Below are 15,140 nucleotides of genomic sequence, written 5' to 3'. Positions count from 1 at the left end.
AATCGACTAACAGATTAATCGTTGCAGCTCTATAGTAATAGATGTAGAAGCACAAATAAAGCTTTGCTTAAGACTGAAGTATTCGATTGTAGAACTAGGTTACATTTAAATCTCAATATGCTTAAAGCCAATATTTTTAAGCAGATATTGAGTGCTCAGTGTATCAATAAGTTTCAAAAACCCGTTTATGATTCTTCTGCAAAAGAAGATTTGAAATTCACTCAAATCCTGTAAAGTAAACAGATGGTTCTGAGTCAACTTCGTCCAAATGGAGCTCAATTTCTATTTTTTAAGAACTGAGTGATATTTTTTTATCAAGGCATTGAGAAAAAAACAAAACCTCATCTTATATTTTCTTTCGTAATCAGTCCCTTTTCTAATTCTATCTTTTCTCACCTGCAGTTTAGAAGAGAGTGGGCTTGGCTCCAGCAATGCTTGAAAAGCTTTTTACCTCTTGTGCACAGAACACAAAACTACATTCAGCTCTAAGCATTTAATGATCTCATAGGGTGCTGATTATGTTTCAGGAAGAGCAACATATTGGAAAATTCAGAATTTTGCTTTGTGAGCCAAACGTTTGCTCCCTTTGCCTTCAATTTAATGGTGCACTTAGCAATCACTGAAATATTGAGTGGGCCTCAGGCCTGTAGTCCGATCTCAATCTGATGTCATGTTGTGCTGTGCTATGTGTTTCCTGTTTGTACCTGCAATGAAATCCAAGTAGTGGTTCACTCTGTTTAAACTATATAGAAAAGAAAGAATTACTACATGGAACACCATTCAAATTTTAACAAAAATCTATGATTAGATGATCATAAAAATTCCAAATAAACAGTTTGTTTCTGGAAATTATGGATTTATGTGCTCAGTCTATATTGTGCAATAAGGTCATGGCAGAAGAAGAAATGCTTCTTGTCAGTGTAAATAACCCTAAGTGTAATAACTCCTTCAGCTTGCTAAACACACTTAAAACCTCAACGAAACATGAGCTACAGCAGATAAGCTAACTCCCTCTTCAGCAGGGCATCCCTCACTCATGAACTTAGTAGCTGCTCAACTCAGCATCCTCTCATCAGAAGCCAGGGGATAGACCCCTTCCTCTTCCTCAGACCAGTTCCTCAACAAAAAGAGGCCATTGCTCCCTATAAGCCAGAGTCAGCATGAAAACAAGAAGTTTCTCCACCATTCTTCTAAATGTAGACAGCTAGCACATGAATCATTAACACAAAGTATTAAATAATAACTATAGAGTTCTCTAAAGAGCCCCTCTTAGGGTTTAAAATCAATACTGGACCGCAGCAGTGAAATCTAGCTGGAATAGAAGACAGATTAATCACTTGACAGTAGTTATTTATAGATTTGAAGAATTTGCTCCGATGTGTAGAGACCAATTATCCGTCTTTCATTGTATAGTTTGATATATAATCTGGTTGTTGTCGGTTTAAAACACAAAGATGCCAAATGGACACCAATATGAACTGGATTTCTCATATTGCTTTTTCAACCTGCTGAATATGACTGACAGGAACCTTTAACTGCGTGAGATTTTACTTATTTTTTGGATTACTGTCAAGACTGAGTGCAGCTATTCTTGGACCTTACCCTTTAGCACAAACTATTCTGCATCCTCCTGAATAGATTTGTATGGAACAGTTAGTATCTTTCCTCACAGCACATGCACAATAAAATTACAACTATCTTTTAAATAAGCTGTCTGTAGAGTTACAAAGTTCTCAATGCTTTGGTTTAAATCTAAGGACACTTATAACGTTACTGTGGAAGTGTGGTGCTATTCTGAGCCTAGTTAGTGGTAAAGAAATAAGTGTAAATGGCAGAAAGTGATTTATTTTTTATCTCGCTTGCCCCAACGACTAGTGGTATGAGCTAATTAGGGGTTTGCGCTAAAAACAGTCACGTTCTATTAGCATGAAAACATATCCCAGAGAACAGTCGACTTGGTACCCATCTGTTAGTCACCCTTATGCTCATTTTGCACTGGACTTGTCCTTTAATAACTACCCTGAAATGGTGTCAAGTGCCGCATAGTGTCTCACTATTTTCATCTGTATCATCTTTTAGTCTAATTTGTTTAATATGTAAATAGTTTTTTCTTTCTAAATTATCTGATAATGTTGTGTAGTCATTGTTTTTAGCCATGCCATTCGATTTATTACTTAAAACAGAGAGGAATGAAGAACAAGTATTTTCTGAAATGCCCCACAGCAAGAAGTGAAACACATTTATTTTGAAAGGCACAATATATTGAATTAGTTCATTTCCAACCTTTGCACTCCCTGTGATAGTTTGCAAAGATCTTATTTTTCTACAAACAAAATATATTCAATTAATTGATTAATACAAACTAAACTTGAGTAGCTGCTCAGGTCAGCATTCTCTCATCAGAAGCCAGGGGATAGACCCTTTCATCCTCTTCAGACCAGTAGCCTACCCCAACAAAAAGAGGTCATTGGCAGTGATACTAAAGCAACCTTTTCAAGATCTGCAATTCCTCGTTTGTGAAGAACGGTCAAGTCTTGTCTATGTGCAGCATTAACTGCATCAATCAGCTATAACATACAGTACGTGGTTTAAATACAATAAAAAATACCTGATAAACGTAATCCTATTTAAGGTGTTACTTATTAATATTAACGTCCAATGGAACTATGTAGCCTCCAGCTTAACAACTAATGACCTAGGTGACCGTAACAAACTAGTAGAGAAAATATCAGAGCGCACAAGGTTCATAAACAGGCTTCATACCAAGAAGAGGCAGCAATAAGACCTCCAACTCTGCGTCAAACTCACAGCCAGTACAGGGTCCGATACCTCGGAGTGCCATTTAACATCAAAAACTATTTAACTAGAGAAGAAAAGTCAACACACATCACACTCAGCTCAAAGAAAACACATGAACAGACGCGAAATAATTACACAAGTAGTGACCAACCTTTCTGCTGCTTGAAGGACTGGATGGAGCCCGAGTGGTGCACCATTGCGACGTTCAGTTGGTTTCCAGCGTTAATTGAATTTCGTATTACGAAAAGCAAAACTGCAGAATACATGGGAAACTATGGTGGGGTTGCGTGGGCGTTCTCGCAGCTCCCATCCTGCCAAACGATCTCACGAGCGATGCGCAAACCCCAGCAACACCTGTCTAAGCTCCGCATGCTCCCCCTCCGCTCCCATCCACCACCACCCTCGTCTGTTGTCATGGTGACGGGCGGTAGGGGAGGTCCTTGGATGGACACGAACCACTGGGTCCTGATTTACTGACTCCAAATAAACTGCGGGAAATTACCAGGGCATGAGATCTCAAAATGGACCGACAAGGACATGTATTGATTCGGTCATCAATCATGTTCTTATTGCCCGTGCAGAAAGCTGCTTCTACCCTATGGCATCACGTGGTCTAGTGAACTATGAGGAAGAGAACAGTTGGGCTACAGAGCTAACTAAAAAACAATGCTGTCAGTGCTGGTTGAAAAGGAAGGATTAGCCTATGTAATGGCACCTTCACATTTAATTTTTTTGAGGCCATTTTTTGTTGCCTTGAAGAAAAGACTAAAACTTCATTTAAACATCTTTCAAAAGTAATTCTAAAAAAAAACCGCCCTTATTCACTCGTTACTGCAACAACAACAACAACAATTAAAAGGATTTTACATTCACAAGGGCCATTAGATTTTCTAAACCGATTGGACCTCAAGTAAACTTCAACATAAAACACAGATTCCAGTATCTAGTGTTGTTAACTGTTACTTTGTGCAAAAAAGCCCAAAACATTAAGGGGGACATGAACCATTTGCCGTTTTCAAAGCTGGACCATTTGTTTTGGCAGGCATTAAAGATTGTGAGGCTGTGAGGAAAACTCAAAACAATCAATAACATCGTTTTAAGTTCACAGCTCAGCTGTGCTGACACACTGCAGCTGTAGTGACAGGGGGTTCCCTCTTAAGAACAAATGTTATAAGCTACAATATCAGTCATTATAAGCTGAGCAGGATGATACAAATGGTTGCAATAGTACTGTAATGCTGGCTTTATTGCACAACATGGGACCCAGCTAAAATGATGAAGAAATTGTGAGCTAATTGGTTATTGAGAGTTGTAGTAGGTTATAGATTTGGGACAATATGCATACAAACAAATGTCATATATAGTTTCATTTAAAAAAAAAAATAACCTTAAATGAGATATTTCTCTGCTATACCACTCGGCCGTTCTTTCTCTTGTCAGCTTGTTTTCATTTGTGGTTTAATTTTTTATTTTAGTGATGTTAATGCTTGTGCCCTCATGTGTCTCCGTTATCCCCTGCACATCACTGTTGTTTTCCCAGTTTTTAACATTTATATGTGACGTGAAAAAAATGGAACAGTGGGCATTTTATTATTAATCCCCCAGTTAATGTATGTGGTATATAAATCTGCACTATAGTGAGAATATGCAGTCAAAACAGGTCTTCAATTGAACAGTATAAACCAAACAGATCTTATCTTGGTTTGTCTGCAAGGTCACTGGTCTTATCTCTGTGTCAACCACACAGAGTTACAGACCAGCAGGCCTCGCATTAGGATCAGAAACCCATGAGGGGGAAAGCCCTGTGTTGTTTATGAGCAGACACTGAAGTGATTGCTGTGACCTAGTCAGTCTTCAAAAGGTCACAATAACACAAGTTACAGATTGATTTGTGGTCCTACTTTTGTGTGTCAATCTCTGTCTGCGCTGGTATTCTGGGGAGTAGTCTGGCATCTGTCATAGATGCAAATACCATCTGCTTTCTTGCAGCTCAGCACGCCTCTACTCGATGTTTATTGAGAACTGGTGGCTGGGTTGTGCTCGCCAACCCCTATAATATGTCATTAAACTAACAGGCAAATGAATTTCTTCCACTAGGTCAATAAATAAATAAGTAAGCAGCTCTTATACGGTCAGTCCCATTTTAAAATGTTATCTCTTCCATTCCAGCCTGTTAGTTGAGAGATGTAGGTCAGATGGCTGCTCTGCAGAGGGAATAAGGTGTTTAGTCAAATAAAATACTGCCACCTTGTGGTTAAAAAGATGAGCCGTCAGCCCTCAGCTCCAACTTCCACAAAGGTTTTACCTCAGCCCTGCATGTATATTAACAATCATGAACTACTTTTGGCAAGATTCAATATGGTCAGCTTTCAGGTCGTCCCATGCATCAAAACCCAAACAACAATTCTCACAATTAAAACATAACAAATATCCCAAATCTGTGGTGGAAAATGCATTCCATTTACATGAAGGGAGAGATATCTAATCCCATTCAGAAACAATCAAAGCTGTACCACTCCGAGTATTCAACACATCTCTCGTTGCATAGATAAGTTCTGTCACTACTAATAGCAGCTCAGGGATCTGCTGATGAAGTTATTTCAAAAGTTCAGAGGAAAAACTTTTACTGAGGGTCTAAACTGCAACGTAATATTTTCATATAATCAATAAAATGATTTAGTCCATGAAGTTTTAGGAAATAATTCAAATTGGCTATCACATTTTCCAATCGTCCAAGTAAATGTCTTTAAACTGCTTGTTTTGTCTGACAAAAAGTCTAAAACTAAAAAGATATTTAATGTACAGTGGTACAACTGTGGTCCAACAACAGCAGTGGATCCTCACATTTGAGAAGATGGAACAGGAAAATATTTGTGTGTGGGGCTTGATAAATGGCTTTAATGATACATTAATGGTCATTTAACTAATTGACTAATAGATCAATGATCAATAGAATGTCCACATTCATTAAGGAATTAGCTCAAATTCTCAGTATTAACGTCATACTTTATATACACATTAAATGCGTAGAAATTTGCCCAGCAACTATTGGCAGATCTCAGACGGATGGGATGTATTTAAAACCTTTAGGAACAAGTGTTGTTAGAAAACTTACAGGAGAGTTGGTCGCTGTCTGTGTCTCCAGAGTGGAAACTGTTGGCCAACGAGGAGCTCCAGGACACTGAATGGCTGATGGGATTGTTTGGAACATGGCCGTTGGCGCCAGAGGAGCAGGAGGCCTGACTCTCCAGCAGGGGCAGGAACATACAGTTGTCCTGAAGACATGATTCTAATAAACATAGAAAAAGTGATCAAAGTGTGAATATAAAGTACTGATATCATGTTATTAAAGAATATGTATTGTTTTTATCTTGAATGCCACATACTTAAAACCATGATGCCTGTTTCTTAGGTTATCAGGGGGAAAATGTAAGAGCTTCAATGTTCAGATCAGTAAAATTTGAAGGTGATCACAGCAGTCAAGCTCATTATTTAGCCCGCTCGTGTTACTGCACTCATACATTTTTAAAAACATCTTTAAAAAAAGATTTTACATTCTGATACTTGAAACTAGTGGGGAACAATAAGGCTTTCCAAAACCAACTGTGTGTAACTCATCTCATCAGGTTATATCTTATATCACAACTAGTTAACAGTTAAACTGACAGAAATGTGATAATGGAGACAGGCCTACCAGACACCTAATCTTAATAAATTAAACTGTTTAGGGACAAATTGATTGATTTATGGAACAAAAAACTATTTAACCAAGCAAAACTATTTTACACATTACGTTTTGCAAGTAAACTCTTATTTTGTCTCGTGTTCTTAATGAAAAAACAGTGAAGAATTAAAGGGAAATTTCACAGTTCAAGGTATTTTTACTGGTAATTCGTTTTTTAACGTTAACTAACTTAACTAAATGCAGTATCTTTCCAAAATTCAACGAGTAATCGTGTTGAATAATCAAGATTTCAACACTGACGAAAATAATTGTGATTATTATTTCTTCCATGATCAGCTGCCCTACCATTGAGTTTGTTTTCCAGTGTTCTTAGCTAGTTTCTTATTTAACAAAAGTAAAATAATGATATTGGGATAGATTTTAATAAATGCAGTACATTGTGAGCTCATTTCCATACAGGACAAACTGTCAACCAACACAACATTATGTGAAATGCACGTCTAACTATAGGGAAGAAGGAGAATAATCAGCACAATGAGAAGAAAAATGGCTTTATGCATGTTATAAATTCATACTTACCATTTTTATAAATAGCCACTGAGCCAGTGTCTTGCAGTAATGTCTTTATTACATAATGTGGGGCTACCATTTTGAAATCTACACAGGTCACTGCCTTGGTTATATATTTATATTTCTTTATTTACAGACTCAAGGTCCAGATAAAAAAGTACACTCAACACATTACAAAAGGGGTTCAGACCAAACACAAACAGAAATACATATAGACAAACCAATCCCCAAAAATATCACAAAATAAACACACATACATACAAATTTACAAATTGCAATGTCCGATAATTAAAACAGGTACAGGTGCTTGTTCCAGTGATTCAATAATTTTGACGAATATCTGGTATCACTAAGTGCAGGATTGATTATAGCATTTAAAATTGTATTATTTCACTGAGTTAATCGATATATAAATCTGTAAATAAACTTCCTCAGCATAGCGTGGAAGGTGGGAACATTACAGGTCACACACAGATGGCTAGCAATGGTCCATCTTAACCAAGTTAGCATAAAATAATGCATTTAAATTAGTTTACAATGGAAAAATAACATGTACAGTCAGAGATTTTCATGTGTGCTGATGTGGGGCTTCATTATGACCAACAGGAAAGGCCGAAGGGCTGTACTCCACACAACATGACTCAGAGACATTCAGAGGTACTTTACATCTCAGAAGTTATCCTCCACAGGTATTAACAGCAAGATTTCCTTCACCATCTCTTCTCAAATGAACCCACGAGAAAACACTGACATACACCCTTAACAGAGATTACTGCACATCCAACACACCCTACCTAAACAATTTAAAAGGGACTATTGGAAAGAAGTCTAGATTACCAGAGCTCTGAACAATTGGTCAGGAAAAATTACTCTCCCCAAAAAGTGCTTTGTCCATTACAGCTGTGTAGTCTAAGTGCAATAATTTACCGTCCTGAGGATTTTAAAGACTCTAGGTAGATCGATTGATGAGCAGGTACTTCCTGCTTGAACTTCCTGGCACATTGATTATTTATTTAAACTAATACATTTAAAAGTATGGGTCACTTATTTCGTCTCTCAAGTAATCGTGAATGTTTGATGGGATGTTGAGAAAAGTGTGATGCCATTATTCATTTAGTATAATCTACCCAAGCATATACAATTGAAACCACAGCTAGACTGTCTGGCAAATGCAATAACTACGACTATATTGAAATTTTGCAATAAGGGCCAAATACATATCTTGGGCTTATTGATGATCTTAGAGGATGGAATAATAGAAGCAATGTATGTGCACCAACACTTTGCAATATGGAATATCAACAGATGTATGTAAATGTATATAGTTTAAGTGCAACCAGGTAGACATCTTCTCCAGCAACTTGTAAATTAAATAAAAGGAGCATCAGTGTTTATCAACTTAATGCATAGAGGTGGTGTGTATCCAGTCTGCAGGGCCTTTATGCTGCCGTTTTCCATTACATGATGACTACTTCAACCTGGTGTGTGTGCCTTACATCACTTAAACTGCTTACATTAATCAGCAGTGATCACTTAAGGCCACATAAATGTCTCCATAAAATCACAACACTTTTGTCTCCTCTAATCCAATGTGTGCAGATAAAATGTTGGCTTCTTTCAGGTGAAATAAATGCTGAGATATGCCAAACTGCATTGAGAAGCAAAAACACAACTCTAAGCAATGGCCATCATTGTAAGAACATGCACACACAAAAACAATTGACAAATCAAAAAAAAAAAAGATCTTGTGGTTAATACTTGCTGGAGACTATATTTTCTAGCCTACAGCTAAAAAAAATAAAATGAACATTGTTTTCCTGAATAAGTATCTAATGTACACAAAACTTCTTTTACGTTTCTCTGTCTAAAATGAAAAGTTAAACAGAGAAAGACCATTTCAAAAATAGCAACAAATTAGTTTGCAATATAAGATTTTCTCAATTTTTTATTAGTCCACGGGGATGCACTTTTTTTGAAACAATTTCTTTGAGACCTACGCTTTATGTGCACTAGTCACTAAGAAGCGACCCAAAAACATGGGGTGACTGAGGGGGAACAAACTGAAGGTCCAAAGCTAACTTCAACACTTGATGATTATAGTAACACTTGACCCAGCAGAGCTTACAGCTTCCAGCAGAGCCACTATGTCACAATTTGCTCCTTCTCAGGGTCTCCTTGCAACACTGAACATTACCCACATGGCTCAACACAAATGAAAACACTGTCCCATTAGCTGTCATGACATAACCACAGTTTTTGCCATTTTCATCTTTGCCTGGGGCAGTGATGATTTAGAACAGCTAATAAAAGCCCCGGCATTCATGCATTAGATAGCTCATTAAACTGTATGTAGCTGGACATGTTTGCTGGATTCCCCTAGAAAGCAGTCACGCTCTCATTTCTCCAGTCTGTGAGATGTTTCAGCACAAGACAACAATGTTCATTCCTGACATGTCAATGATAAAATGAACGCCACACACCAAAGAACTGCAATGTAATTTTTTTTTAATTAATGACAGGCCTAATTAATATATTTGTTATTGATGGAACATGTCACAAAAGGAGCGCCCATGTGACACTTCATAAATAAATTAATCCTAAAGGATCAGTTGTCAACAAGTAGATTATCAGTTTCATACTGTTACTGAACTCCTCTGCACTCATCACATGTAGCTTTTACAGTTTAATTAAAAGATTTTAATCGACAACTGCTAACCAATAGTGTGCTTTTCCTCTACATATGTTAAATAAGTACAGATGTGTTTTTTAAGTTGCAGAACAGAAGGTGTGTCACGGAGATAAAATGTAGCCTACATTGAATATTGTTAAACATGTTAAAAGAGGTTTGACAGCTTATTAAAATATAGTTTTTTTTGCATGTGGTGAATAACAGTTATTAACAGTTTAGTATTGGTAGTTGTATAGCTAGCTGCAGTTTTACACCAATTTCTTGGTTAACTACCTCAGCATGCCTCATTCAGAAGTGAGTCAAACCTACCTGAGGAGCCTCCAAGAGCCTGTGGCACCTTCATTTCCATTGCATGTACCTGCGCCTTTAGTAAATCTCCCATCAATAAGTTTCTGAGTGACAACTTGTAAAACTACAATAAGCTGATCAATCTCATAAACATGCCATTCCCACAGTGCAGCACTTTGAGCTGTGAAGTAGCCCTGGCGGTGCAGCGAGGATGGATGGGTGGAGTTTATAGTTGTCAGGGTATCCGGGTACAACGTTAAAACTCTCAGGTTATTGATTGTCGAGTATCGATTGGACAGAAATGCTGTATGGCGATTCACTCACTTCACATGGAGCTTTTTCCAAAAGTCTATTGATAACACATTTTAGGAGAGAACTCTCGTTGTAGGTTTTACATGTGATGGCTGGCACAATCAGCTAACGTAATGTAGGTTAATTACAGTTGGTCTATAGAATCGGTTAGTTTACTTAATTCTGTATTGTAATGTTATCGGCTATATGGCACACATGAGCTTTTCTTGCCATGCTATTAATACAATAACATTATAGGGATCTAGGACACCTCTTTAACCGTCCCTCGCATGTATTTTGCTAGTCTTAAGAGAGTTGGGGAGTGCAGTAATTTATTGCAATTTGGGTGAATTATATTATTTTTGTTACCATGGTGAATTTCTACACTCAATTTGTCCTTGGCCACAGGGTGGTGGTGTTGGACCAACAATCATAGAACCAGCTTGTAGTAGTTCATCCCCACCCATCCCTTGTCACACTGAGCTACGTTCAAACTCCTACAATGAACACATTGTTACGCAATGAGGTTGCCTAAAGTGTGGCCACCACTATTTACGATTCACCAAGTATAAAATGAAGCAGCCTCGTAGCATTTGATTTGTGACATGGTAGTTAACGCTAGGTTTTGTGCATTTTGTTGCATCCAAAATTCCCTACTAACCTTCGAGGTCTTTTCACACCACCGCGCGGCAACCGCCCGGAAAAACGCGTAACGTTACCTGCAAGAGCGTTTCCCCATAAAACAATGTGTAAATACGTTAAAAGCGGTTCCAACCATACGGTCGTTACCGCTAGAAGTTCAGCACGGTAAACTCTGGGTGGCAGAGCTAAATTTGTGTTTACGTTTACCTCAATCGCTTCATACCCCTACCGCCGACATCAAAACCGCTTCCCCCTTTGCAGTCTTCCCCTCATTGAAATCACTGAAATGACTACAAGCGGCAAGTTACCGCGCGGCGGTGTGAAAGCCTCTTAACGTTATTGAACATACCCTGGCAGATTAGCTAGTCACACATGGAACTCTGACCAAAACAAACTTAATGCTAGAGGGATAGATATTTGGCTTTGGAGTCTGATTTTCTAATTTTTTTTCTCCAAATGTCGACGCGATTAAACAAGAAGTGTGAGGAGACATGATATATTAGGTGGATTGGAGAATAACAGGGCGTGTATTAGCTTCAACCAGTTGTTAGCTAAAATGCTATCGTCACGGTAAGCTAACAGAAGCCGTTAGCTGACGTTAAAGGTAACGGTATGACAGACAACCAAATAGCCGCTGGGAGTAAAAGCAGTTGCCTGCCCTATCAGCCCACCAATTTTAAGCTGGCTTTCCAACTAGTTAGTTAGCTAGGTAGCTAGTTAGAGTAAACATATACTCTAATAACTCGTTTTCTTCGTTGCCTTTTACTGCCTGAACTAACAACTCCAGTATGGGGATGTGCTTACCGTGCCTTGGTGGAGCAGCGGACGACGTTGTTGTCACTCCAGATCCAGTAGGTTTATTTACTCAAACTTTTATCACCAGCTGTGTCACTAGACATAGCTAGGTCAAAATGACTTACGTGGATTGCAACAATTTGAATTGACGCAAATTAATTGAATTAAACGGTGTGTGAATGTGATTAACGTAATCATCTGTAGTATAGGCTACTGTCGGACACCTAACTACAGGCCCTACTAGGTCATGTTCAGGAGACGTTGACTGTGTTTAGCCTTTGTAAACACTGGCATGTAAAGTATGCTCCCAGGCCCAAACAGTTACGTTAGCTAGCTAGCTCTATCTCTATCTATCTATCTATCTATATATTAAGAAAAGACTGTCTGCTTACAGTTGGCGCTTAGAAGTTTTCTTTGGGTAATTTATTCAGGACACAAGGAGACGACAGTTAGCCGAGGCCGCTGAGAAGAGACAAAAAGAGGTAAGTTAACCTATAGCTAAGTGATTGCGTGTGTTTGTTTGTGTATAAGGCAGTAATACGCTTTGTTTTAAAAATTATTAGGTACATCTAGCTAAAAGTAACTATTTTGCAATAGTTACTTTTGGCTAGATCATACCTCAATGATGGTATAATATTATACCATCATTGAGGTATGATTTATTGTGGCCTTTCAGTATAACGCTTTACAGTTCAACATTAAAACCCCACAGACTCCAAGTTAACCTAAAAGCTTAGCAGTTATCTTAAACAATTTAATAAAAAACTGAACATTATAGCCTTTACAAAAGTATGATTTACCATAGGTTTGTTTAGACTGCATTGATTTTAGCTAGATGTACATAATTATCTGGTAACTGAATGTAGCATTACTTTGTAGCCTTCTATTACATAAATTACCCCATTTAAGGTAGATGCACATGACAGTGCCCTGAGTGATTTTTTATTATACAGAAAAGCCACTTGACAATCCGTAAGAGCCATGCTAAAGTTGTATCAAGGTAAGTAGACATGGAACAGAATGAAAACTCTTCTTGCCCAAGTGAATCTTTTGGATTGGATGATATCTCAACTGCCACGTTTCTGCTCCACATCACTTTTAAATGTTTTAAATCTCCCTGACACTGACGATTTACACACTTTGACTACTGCAGATGAAAGCACTGAGCCCTAACCCACAGTCACATTAGTTTGCTGCTCCATTCATTTGTCTGTATTTCCTTATTTGGCAGCTGAATGCCCCTTTGCCAGTTGTGATTAAACATGCCTTGTGCTTTTTGAAAGGTAAAATGATTGATTTAAAAAAAACATGCATGTTTTTAAGAATGTGTATATCTTATAACATATCAACAAGATTAAATTATTTTTAAATGAAGCTATCATCTGTTGGTGCTTAATCATATTTCACTCTCTTTTTCAGACAACATACAGAGGTGTTAAAAATCCAGAAGCTGTCGAGAGGAAAAAGAAAAAACAGGAAGAGATTGAAAAACAGGCGATGACAACATCTGTTTCTGGTGGTGGGGGTGGCGGGTTGAAGGTTAGTTTTGTGTTCATCCTCAAGTGGTGTCATTTCTAGAAAAACAGGATAATCAACAGGAGATTGCTTTGATGATTTTGCCTTCTTTCTTCTCTAGTGGCAAGTTGGCTGAAAATGAAGATGAAGTCTTGACTCTGAAGTCCAAAACAACCTGAAATAGATGACAAGATAACTTGAAAGATGTTTGAACTGCTGTCCAGTTCTTTAAATTTTTGTGTGTGCTTATTTTATGACGTTCTGAGACAAACAGCTACAGTTGTTATGGTTTCTGACAGAACAGCTGGACATGGACAGACAGAGACATGCAAGCAAATACAGATGCTACTGTAGTAGTTTTCTTGGACAATTGATAATAAAGCCTTACAGTGAACAGCATAAGATAACACAAAAGGTAATGATTACTAAGTCCAGCAGTATCTCTGGTGACTATTGTCATATTAAGACAAATCTGTCCTACAACGCGTTTCAGCTTTTTCACTACAGTGCTTTTGGTTTTCATAGTGGAGAATGTTTAAATACACCATGATCACATTACTTTTTGTATGACTTCTCCAAAAATCTGTTATGCAAATGACAAATTTCACAAGTAAAACTGAGTTTATGTTTACATACAGTCAAAAAGCACCTATTTAACAGTAATTTTACCTTATCTAGCGCTCTATTTGTTGGCAAGACTCATGCAAACAGTGCTACAACTTGTTGATTTGTACTAGACTTGTAATGTGCTTTGCCTGTCCCTGGGCTGTTTACATGACCAGTGCAGTGCTTATGTCACATGGGAGTCCGTTGTTGAGGAAGGCAATGCTAGGGATTGTGTTTTTGACATTGTGTAGAGAATATGCTTGACAACAAAGTCTGTACTCGGTGCAACGTCATATTGTGACTAAATTGGTGATTCAGTACAGATACTACACACATGACAAAATATGCAGCAGCTGCAGATTGCTGCCGATAAATATATGAGAACACTAAAACATTCTCCAACCTGGAAAAATGAAAAGGATGTTCACTAGGAAACATTAATGACTGTAAACAAGGCCTATTGCACTAGTCTTTGCCATTACTCCTTTTGAAAAAAAGCCCTTTTTTTCTCAGCACAATTTGAGTTTGTTGCATTGAATTATGATGTATGCAGAACACTGATGTGATGCCTGCTTAATTTAAATTTTGTGAAATTTGTTTGTGGATTGCCGTATTATAAACAGAAGCTTTTGTTAGACATCTCTTTGCACAGTTTTTCAACATTTGGTACACAGCCAACATGCTCGCCCATAAGAGATTCATGTCAACTAAAATGGAAATAGGAAAAAAACTGAAGGAATAGAACAAGTGAAGTGTGTACTGTATGCAGTGAAGTATTTACTTTGACTTGCTTAATTGAGTGCATTTTTAAGCCTTCACTTGATCCTTAGATGCTTCTGAAGCTCTCTGCATTTTGTACACGAAATTTGCCAATGTTATTTGCTACAATAAATCACATTTCTGCTACTTTTGTGTGGATTTCACAACAATTGCGGTTTTATAGAAACATGATTCAAGTTCAGATAAGAGTTAGAGATGGTTCAAATTATCATATATATATATATATATATATATATATATATATATATATACTTACTAAAAACCGAACTTTCATTAGTTGCAGTTGATCTGTTAAATATTTACCAAGTATCTTTTTAGTCTTGCATATATTTAAAAAAAGAAAGGAAAAAAAGCATACTCCTCCCTAAAGTTTTGATTTTTGGTCAAGAGAGTTACCCAGTCCCACGGAAAATAATTACAGATTAGATATTTCGACTTATGAAGCTTTTGAGAATTTATTGAATATTTACATCTTGATCT

At 37.4% G+C, this 15,140-nt stretch overlaps 2 protein-coding genes across 5 annotated transcripts in view; one reads left to right on the top strand and one right to left on the bottom strand.

The window, feature by feature from the left end:
• The window catches only part of ano3 (anoctamin 3), a 30,516-nt gene extending 27,304 nt beyond the window's left edge, over positions 1-3,212 (bottom strand). For all 4 annotated transcript variants that reach the window (XM_034880044.1, XM_034880047.1, XM_034880046.1 and 1 more), the window contains exon 1: positions 2,951-3,212. In XM_034880044.1, coding sequence (XP_034735935.1) covers positions 2,951-3,065 — 115 coding nt within the window. In that variant the 5' untranslated portion in view covers positions 3,066-3,212. The remainder of the gene's footprint in view (positions 1-2,950) is intronic.
• An 8,033-nt stretch (positions 3,213-11,245) lies between these two features.
• svip (small VCP interacting protein) lies at positions 11,246-14,786 on the top strand. Its single transcript, XM_034880157.1, has 4 exons — positions 11,246-11,815; positions 12,191-12,241; positions 13,179-13,298; positions 13,396-14,786. The coding sequence occupies exons 1-4, from the start codon at positions 11,753-11,755 to the stop codon at positions 13,408-13,410; spliced, it is 249 nt and encodes an 82-aa protein (XP_034736048.1). The 5' UTR covers positions 11,246-11,752; the 3' UTR covers positions 13,411-14,786.
• The last annotated feature ends 354 nt before the right edge of the window (positions 14,787-15,140 follow it).

The sequence above is a fragment of the Etheostoma cragini genome, chromosome 8 (assembly GCF_013103735.1).
Source record: "Etheostoma cragini isolate CJK2018 chromosome 8, CSU_Ecrag_1.0, whole genome shotgun sequence".
In the NCBI taxonomy this organism is placed as follows: domain Eukaryota; kingdom Metazoa; phylum Chordata; class Actinopteri; order Perciformes; family Percidae; genus Etheostoma; species Etheostoma cragini.
Note: the sequence above shows the minus strand (reverse complement) of the source record. Positions and strands in the feature narration are given on the sequence as shown.

Bases quoted from the DNA above. Each gene is read 5' to 3' on its own strand.
- svip (XM_034880157.1), top strand. From the start codon at position 11,753: ATGGGGATGTGCTTACCGTGCCTTGGTGGAGCAGCGGACGACGTTGTT. The intron at 11,816-12,190 runs GTAGGTTTATTT...TAATTTATTCAG, and splicing joins TTGTTGTCACTCCAGATCCA to GACACAAGGAGACGACAGTT. The intron at 12,242-13,178 runs GTAAGTTAACCT...TCTCTTTTTCAG, and splicing joins CTGAGAAGAGACAAAAAGAG to ACAACATACAGAGGTGTTAA.